Source organism: Necator americanus, chromosome II, assembly GCF_031761385.1.
Source record: "Necator americanus strain Aroian chromosome II, whole genome shotgun sequence".
Taxonomy (NCBI): Eukaryota; Metazoa; Nematoda; class Chromadorea; order Rhabditida; family Ancylostomatidae; genus Necator; species Necator americanus.
In genome coordinates this window covers 16272943-16281464 of record NC_087372.1, presented here as the reverse complement: position 1 = coordinate 16281464, position 8522 = coordinate 16272943, and the positions used below count along the sequence as shown (strand labels likewise).

The 8522-nt window shown below is 42.7% G+C and overlaps 5 protein-coding genes across 6 annotated transcripts; 4 read left to right on the top strand and 1 right to left on the bottom strand.

Moving 5' to 3' along the window:
* Positions 1 to 1295: 1295 nt before the first annotated feature.
* RB195_018049 (uncharacterized protein) lies at positions 1296 to 1603 on the top strand (the record flags this gene model as incomplete). The annotated part of the gene is made up of 2 exons (XM_064185302.1): positions 1296 to 1444; positions 1504 to 1603. The coding sequence occupies 2 exons, from the start codon at positions 1296 to 1298 to the stop codon at positions 1601 to 1603; spliced, it is 249 nt and encodes an 82-aa protein (XP_064041183.1).
* Positions 1604 to 4418: 2815 nt separating this feature from the next.
* RB195_018048 (uncharacterized protein) lies at positions 4419 to 4742 on the top strand (the record flags this gene model as incomplete). The annotated part of the gene is made up of 1 exon (XM_064185301.1): positions 4419 to 4742. The coding sequence occupies one exon, from the start codon at positions 4419 to 4421 to the stop codon at positions 4740 to 4742; it is 324 nt and encodes a 107-aa protein (XP_064041182.1).
* Positions 4743 to 4766: 24 nt separating this feature from the next.
* Positions 4767 to 5907, top strand: RB195_018047 (uncharacterized protein; the record flags this gene model as incomplete). Its single annotated transcript, XM_064185300.1, has 4 exons — positions 4767 to 4981; positions 5122 to 5224; positions 5313 to 5464; positions 5526 to 5907. The coding sequence occupies 4 exons, from the start codon at positions 4767 to 4769 to the stop codon at positions 5905 to 5907; spliced, it is 852 nt and encodes a 283-aa protein (XP_064041181.1).
* RB195_018045 (uncharacterized protein) lies at positions 5496 to 7559 on the bottom strand (the record flags this gene model as incomplete). Of its 2 annotated transcripts, XM_064185297.1 has the most annotated exons (5): positions 5496 to 5705; positions 5797 to 5975; positions 7097 to 7220; positions 7273 to 7433; positions 7493 to 7559. In XM_064185297.1, 5 exons carry the CDS (start codon positions 7557 to 7559, stop codon positions 5496 to 5498), a joined length of 741 nt encoding a protein of 246 aa, XP_064041178.1. The 2 variants fall into 2 exon arrangements, with proteins under 2 accessions (XP_064041178.1, XP_064041179.1); XM_064185298.1 differs by lacking the exons at positions 5496 to 5705; positions 5797 to 5975 and adding an exon at positions 6987 to 7040 and having other exon boundaries at positions 7101 to 7220.
* On the top strand, positions 6163 to 6630 carry RB195_018046 (uncharacterized protein; the record flags this gene model as incomplete). The annotated part of the gene is made up of 1 exon (XM_064185299.1): positions 6163 to 6630. The coding sequence occupies one exon, from the start codon at positions 6163 to 6165 to the stop codon at positions 6628 to 6630; it is 468 nt and encodes a 155-aa protein (XP_064041180.1).
* Positions 7560 to 8522: the final 963 nt, after the last annotated feature.

The following is an 8522-nucleotide window of genomic DNA, read 5'->3' as shown; positions in this document are numbered from 1 at the left end:
AGCAGAAGCCTGAAACAAATCTGGCAATGAGAAGGTACCTTTTGTGTACAGTTTATTTCTGATGAGATTAGCGCAGCCATCCGGCGGTGTCTGGGGGAAGCTAATCTCGAAAAATTTGTCGCTATCGTGGAGCACCTTATAATCTTAAGCAAAGACTCGCTCGCAATCTCCTAAATGTCGTGTTTCGAAATTGTGCAAAATACATCCGGATGACATCGAGCCTGATTACGTCAACTCATGTGTTGTTTATTTGATTCCCTGTTTGCAGTGGGTGACCAATACATAGGAGAAACAGAGAAATAGCTAGACCACTATATATTCGAATCAAAGAACACCTGGACGGCAAAAGGAAATCATGTGACTCCACTGAAATAGGCGTTCATAGGATGCGGCGTCACAACGGAGAAGATGTTGAAGTTAAGATCACGATTTTGGCGTGCGAATCTCGTATCGCGGCACGCAAAGCTCTGGAGGCATTTTGGATCCATTCTAAGGGCCCAAAGACGAATCACAAAAAACATGTCCTCTGCATTACGCGGGAACTCGCACCCTATTTAGGCGCTTATTAATCAACTTATTCTAATACTAGTATTTTTATATATAATATATAATAAAAGGATAAAGGATAAAGTTTCTGGCGTTAATCAATCCGCTTGGGGCGCGCCCCCACGTTCACTTCAATTCAGAATCGTTTGAGGTTCACGAACGTGTAACTGGCCGTACAATCGGTACAATGACTTGCGATGGCTAGCCGATGTGTCAAGTCAGTGTTTTTATCCTCCCAGACAAGTCTGGTACCAATTCATCGACCATGGAGGGATGAACGGCTTGGTGAGCACTAGGGAGCATTCGAACCTCCGATCGATCGTGCAGGAAGCGGAACCTCTAACCGCTACACTACATCCCGAAAAATTCGAAGGGAACATCTTGCCGTTGCATACTGCATGAAATTATGGCAAAAGGGAGAACGAGGAAATTTGATTCGCTGAACTCACGAAACAGAAACGAGGTTATTCAATGCACTAAAATACGAGAAGATAGTATTCAAATGTACGGATAAGGTAACGAACCAATATCAATAACTCACGCTACTTCACACAATTCCGGCCTTAGGATTAGATAAGAAAATAAGTTTGGAGCTTGCGATCCGAAAATTGAGAACTTGTACAAATTTGTAATATCCGAAGGGAATAATCTGAAACCTCATTCTAGCTGATAGCTAAATAGTTTGAGTTCAACGTTAATGATTTTAAAAAATAAGAAAAAAGAAGATATTGGTGAAACCAAAGCTATTAATGGGAGAAGCACAGTTATTAAGCTGGATAGTGAAAGGATGTTGTACATCTAACCTTATTAATAAAGAGGTTAGTTTTCGTAATAAGGAGGTTAGTTTTTATGCCTTCAGAATTCAGGCCTACAGCACATTCGACGACCCAGTTCCCAGGTGAGGCTGAGTTCAGTGACTGGTGCTGTCACTACTGTTGAAGTGTACATTTCTTTCAGGAAGCTATTGGTTTGCTTCAAACTTGGCGCACAGGAAGAAAGAATGTTTCTATCAGAGAGTATTATCAATGTAGCTTCTTCTTCAGAGATTCTGCTCTAAACGTGATCTTTGCTTTGAGTTGTTTATTCGGCAGTTGGAGCACAACGTCTTTCATCTCACTTTCTTTTTTTCGAACACTCTGGTGTTTTCAGGAGTCGCGAGATTACATGCTAAGGTTCTACTCGATGTAATGTTCAAGTTGCAATTGTTCAAAGTAAGCGCGGAACTGTTGCTGCGAGATACAAGATGATGAGGGTAGAAGTGCTTGCAAAAATTGTTGCAAAAAGATCGTGGAATATCAAATGGGGTCGACATAATTTACAAATAACGGTAGCTTAGCTGATTCGGAATTCATGAATTTACATTCTCAAGGAAATTTATTCAGGCACAAAGCAAAGAAATAACCATTAAAACGATCATTAATAAAGACAACTTCATCCAGACGAGTGATTTATTCTGCTTTATTGCTCAAAACAAAGTGCTACATTAAAGCACAAAAAGCAGAACTCCCATGTATTTTGTAGAGTGGACTCCCACAACGTAGAGTTAACACACGAATTCTACAGGCACAGCAGCGCTTTACGAACAATTTGATGCAGCATTCGACATAACCGTCTCGAGGGTGGAAAGGGAGCTTTCTCCTATATTCGTGCAGGCAAATTAGTCCCAGTAAAGTACAAAAAACGAATTTACACTGTTTGAACATATGCATAATACATAGCTGCAATCAGACATGCATCAGATATCTTCGGTATATTAAGTGAGGAGAAAGTTCTGGCCGGTTTTTCGCTTTATTTCAACAAGAAAATTTCGTAAATGCTTGAAGAGGAGATAGCCGCTTGGTAACAAGTTTGAAATATACGATGGATGTGGTAGAACAATCCATCCAAGCTCTTGGAGCTTCTTACGCGTCGTTGAAGAAGTGTGCGGCATGGCCTCATCTTGATGGAACACAACACGGTTTCTGTTGACCACTTCCTGTCGATCGCCTGCTTCAGTCTGGTCAGTTGCTGATAGTTGAGGTCCGAATTGAATATTTGGACCGATGGGAGGAGCATATAGGGAAAGATTCCTTTCCAATCTCACCAAGTACACAGCAAAACCTTCTTGGGCGTTAATCCGGGCTTGGTGATCGTTTGGACCGAGGTTGGCTCACTTGAATCGCAATCTTCTTCTTGTTCTTATTCTGGTAATGTCATCTTGAAATCGTCGTATAATACGACCTGATGTGATGTTTCATCGTCAGATATGGCTCACCAAAAACATCTAGCGAAAACACTCAGAACTTTCCACTTCACCTAATATTCGCTGTTGTCGTTTGGACAACTTCTGCATCTATTTAACGTTGAACTTAGATTTTTCTCATTCGAGTTGTTCTATGATAAAAACCGGTCGACCACATGCATGCGCGAGTCCGATGAGTAGACGCTGCTGAAAATTTATTATATTATGAATATTTAAAATACAATATGCTAAAGCGTAATCATTGGTATCATATCTTCTCTACAGATTGCGATTTTGCTTTCTGATCCATTTATCTCTATGCGTTATGATCATAAGATCTACTAGACACCACATATATGCTCTGATTTGCAGTAGACATGGACAGAACATGGGCAGAAATCTCAAACAAGTTTTCGCAAATTAATAGTGTTAATACTCGTACGTGGGAGGGGAGTGTGAGGACGGATGCTACTTTGTTTAGATGCAAATATGCCAAATAACGACGATTCAACGTCTAGCAAGACTTTACTTTACAAGACGATTACCGTGGTTCGAGGTTAGAATCGCTCCGCTCAGCTGGTCTGTCGTCACTGTGTCTCCGCCTTAAGTGACCAGCCAAGAACTCCTGATTAAGAAAAAGTTTCCCACATGGTGAACACTGCAATAGTAAAGTTTTAAAAAAGCAAATATTTTTTTTATCGTAGTTGTAGTATAGTTGCTGTGTTTCAGTTGTACAAGTGCAGTTTGGAGATCTATCATGGTTTTGCAGCTTGGTTAAGCATTTGCAGAAGACTTGAGCTGTCAATGATCTCAAAAAATACACAACAAATCTTCGTTTCTGCTGCTTTTTGCGCTTAGCAAAAAAAAAAGACTCTCTTTGTTTCCCGGCAATGCAGCAACCAAAGTCTCAAGGATCGTTATTGGGAAGGTGAAAGATTTGAAATAAGAACTTTACCACATCTATTTAGATCACTGATCTTGCTTGGATTGATCTCGACTTCTTCAATTACATTTTCGATTCAAAATGATGTCAGAATTGTTGGCAACATCAAACTTTAAGAAGGAATGGATTGCTACAATTGTTGATACCTTGGTGAAGTAGTTCACAGTTTTGCTATAGCAAAATTTCTTAGCTATAACTTGACTTCCCGTAGTGGCGGGTACGGGGTTAATACCGGACCAAAAGCGACCTTGTACCTGCCCTGAGACACAGGTGAATTCAGGGGATGGACTCACTCTTTTTGCTGTGTCAAGGTCGGCTTATAATACCACCGTATCCTGCACGTCGGTTCGACCAAAAGCCTTCAATCAAGTGACTGTTATATCAACACTCAAAAAGAGGTGCAAAAGAGACGGCTTGGAGTCGCCTCCAACAAATAAATTCCACCTGTCCACTCCGAGAATTCCTCTCAGAACTCATAGGACTAGAGGCTTGCAACCTACCCCTGAGTTTTAAATTTTTATGCAAAACACAGTAATAGAAAAGAATCTTATGATTTCAGAGGAAAGCCTGGTACGGTAGTGCCAGGAAAGACGGAGTCGGAGTCGAAGGATTGCAGGAATCATATGGGCTACTGAAACGGAAACGGACTAGGATGACGATCTGTACTTGTAACGCCCGACTACATCGGATGCGGCCATTGAAGATCTGATGATGCAAGCCGGAAAGTTTAAGTACGAAGTCATCGGAGTGATCGAGACGAGGCGACGCCACACACTGAACGACGTGTATGACACTGGAGAAGAACTGTTCTTAGGAACTCGCGACAGTAAAGGAGTTGGTGTCCTCGTCAACGCGAATATGGTAGTAAATATTGAATCTTTCGAACAACTTACGGCCCAAATCAGATGTCTGCAAATGAGAAGATGTGGTTTAGCACCAGCTTTGACAATCTTCGTTGTTTACGCTTCAACATCAGGCTACAAAGAAGAAGAAATCGAAGCTTTCTATATGGAGTTAGAGAAGTTCTACTGAGAAGATCATACCTTCTACAAAGTCATGATTGGTGATTTCAACGCCAAAATTGGCCCCAGAAGAACGCCTGGAGAATTTCACATTGGAACCTACGACTTTCAATGGAATGAGCAGGGAGAGAGGCTTTCAGAGTTCATCATGGGTTCACCATCCATGGGAACTCGCAATTTTAGAAGCCCTCCTCTCTATGCTGGAAGTCACCCGATGGGGGATATCATAATGAAATTCACCCCATCATCGTCAGTAAAAGACTTTGCCTGACGGATTTCGCTATTGTACCGAAGTTTTATACGGGATCGGACCATCGCCTTCTTCGAGGAAGATTTTCTTTCACACGGAGAGGAGAAAAAGCCGCGAAGTTCATTAAGCAAACTCCTAGAACCATCATCGATTGGGAATTCTTCGCTACGCTAGCCGGCTTTTGGGAAGATTCCGCAATGGACAACATCAACGAAGAATACGACATCTTACACCTTGAATACGTTAAACATCATCACGTTGAATACCTTACGAGGAAAGGCTGAGAGTTTCAAAACCAATAGAAGACGTCTGTCTCTGGAAACTCTTAAGCTGAAACGCCAGCGTGGAGCAACACGAGCTGCAGGCAACCAGAAACTCACATCCGAGTTGGTAATGCTTTGCAGAGAAGCGATAAAAGAAGACCTTAAAGAGAGAAGATCAGAAGTGCCGGCTGAAGCTACAGAGGCGGGAAAAAGCATCTGGTATGCTTGTCGAGACTTCGCTAATTGCAAGTTAAAGACGATTGTTCTCCGGAACCCAAAGGGAACAGCCGTTGGATGGAGAAGGGAATGTAGAAAGCCATCTACGACTTCTACTCTCATCTCTTCGACAGCCATGTCCACTTGCCTCCTCACCATCTGAGGAAGAGGGACATATCATTCCAGAGGTTCTCTTGTCCGAAGTACGACATACTATCACGTCAACAAAAAGTCGTACGACATCCTGGTTCGACAGAACTTATTCTGTACCAAAACACATAAAGAACCTTTCGGCAGCAGTGATCAACACTCTAGCGATGCTCTTTACACGTTACCTGTCGGAATGCAAGGTTTCTAAACAGTGGAAGGGCAGCAAGACAGTGTTGTTCGGGAGAAGGGAGATCCACAAGACATCGCCCACTACCACTGTTTACAGGAGTGGTTAGTAGGGTTGGAAAAGTCTTGGATGAAGGAGCCATAAGAGCAAGCAGAGTTTCGAAAAGATTTAGCACGACTGAAAACATTCACAGTGCTTCGAAACCTCATCGAGGTATCACGTGAGCACAGGTTGCCGGCATGCCAGACATATGAGTGAATGTTGATGTTCGGCAGATACACCACCTACGCTTTCCTGATGACACCGTTCTGATTACATCTAACATCAGTCAAACGGAGTGAATGCTGACCGAACTCGACAGAACATGTGGATGTGTCAGCTGAATCTGCGATGCGATCAAAAAGACGATGTCCATCCCAAACGAATGGATCTAGTATGCCCCATTTACGCTCATCGGACGAACATATCCGAGTGCTCCAGCTACGTTTATCTGGGTCGGGAATTGAACATGATGAACGATCAGACCCCCGAGCTGGGTAGGAGGAGACGAGCGGCTTGGGGAGCGTATAAGAGCATCGAGGATGTAGTGAAGAAGACCAGGAACACCCGACTCCGTGCTCACCTCCTAAACACCACCTTACTTCCCGCTTTGGCGTACGCTTCAGAAACATGGGCACTTCACAAGCAGGAAGAAAACGCGGTGAGCGTCATTGAACACGCAGTTGGGAGAGTGATGCTAGGAGTATCTCGTTCCACGCAAATGAGGGACGGGATTCGAAGTTCTCTCCTATGTCAGCGATCGACAATCAGAGACCCCGCCAATAAAAGATGAATAATGGTTTGCCGGACACGTGATGCACTTTAACGACAACCGTTGGACCAGAGCCGTGAGCGACTGGGTTCCCGGCGGTATTAAGCGCACTACAGGAAGATCGCCAACCCGATGTTCAGATTTCTTCACAGAGTTTCTCGGTCTTTCAAAGAAAATTGCGATGTTCTTCGTATCCCACGCGAGAGGAGGGACCACTGAGCGACTTTGAGACACGATCGGGACAGACGGAAGGATTACTGGCGCCCGCTCGACCAGTTCGAAGATCAACGAGATTCAAGGTAATCAAAGTAATTCGGTGAGCTGCTGTCCTATCCGATTTGTATCATTAATTGTCTCGTCCTTTTTCACAATCACAATCAATGTTTCACAATCACAATCAATGTTGCTTTATCAGAGAGTTGACCCTTATACTGGACCAGGTGTTTGCAATCAAGAACGAGGTCAACAACTATGAAAATATGTGAACCTACTCTGAAAAACGACGCATCATCTCGAGTTATACTCTCTTTCAGTTGTTTCACCTCCTTTCTTCTACTTCTCAATTCGTCATCAAGTTTAGCAATTCGTTGTAAAAGCTGGTGTTGCGACTTCTAAAAATAAACTGAGGAATACTGAGCTGTAGCAGTTTGAATAAGAAATTACCAGCAAGTACTCGATCTGAAGCTGAGAAATCCGCAAAAGTTTCTGACTTCTTTGCGTTGCTTCAAGCGATTTAGCGTCGAACGCTATGATTGACGGCAGTAATGCTTGCAAAGTAGGAAATCGAGCAAGTCCACTTTCCAGCAAAGTTACAGATACTTCGTCTGTGATATTCTTCAAGGGTTAACAGCTTAATCAAACAGAGGGTTTTCGAATGACTCACCGATCAAAGCCCAGTTTGGTAGACTTTCTTCAAAAATAACATCTTTAGAAACGTTTTTGTCAGACATTGCCAGCTGCAGACGGTTAATAACAAAAAATATGGGCTGTATCTAGGCCATTTGTCATCCGGTTGCCATAGCAACGACGTTCGCCTGGCGGCGCTCTGTACAATTGAAATATGACAAAACGAATCGGCCCTTCCTGAAGGGACAGTTGGGCGTTCCGCTTTCCTTGTTATGACTTTCATGCTCTTCTCTCTGCTGTGTATTGCAAATTCGAAAACAGTATAAACATGTGCCAAGAATTTTTGAGGCTAGCCTTTACCTTATACAACTTTACAAACGGTTTGTGGACTTCGTGGTACAGTACAAAGTGAATATCTGGGAATAAGATTTGATTCCTTCAGTAGGAATTACAGTGCTATCTTAAAATTTTTCGCTGGAAAAATCGTAGCGGAGTAGTCGGAAAGTGATGGCAGCTAATAGGCCAAACCAAAAGGATGTCGATAATTGATGTCGGACTTCAGGCTAATTTTGGTGTTCGCTTCGCTCGCCTTCACCGATCAGTAAGAAATAACAGTGGCGATTTTTGTAAAATCAGAATTGCTTCTTTCTATCAACACTCTTTTCTAATTTTTTTAATCCGGAAAGTTAAGCATAGATGAAGGATTTTAGGGTTTTTCCCTAAACGCTCAGTTCTATATTTGGAGAACAATCCAGTTTAATTTTATCTCTACGTTTCTTTCAAACCTCCAGAATTTGGAAACATTATTCGAAGTATGAGTTTCCTCCGTTCTCAACTATTAGCAAAGGATGATGTGCTAACATTGAATGACGTGAGTATCACTATCGTAGTGTTGAAAATAACGTTCTACGTCAGATCGCGTAAACTGTTGGCTACTACGTATTGTATTTGATAAGCCGCTCGCACGTGTGTTTCCCATTTTCTTCCTCGAACTCGTCGCCGTAGGACCCGTCTCAGCCAATTTCACCGCGTTGAGGCTCCAGCGCACTAAACCGACGCCTTGGTAT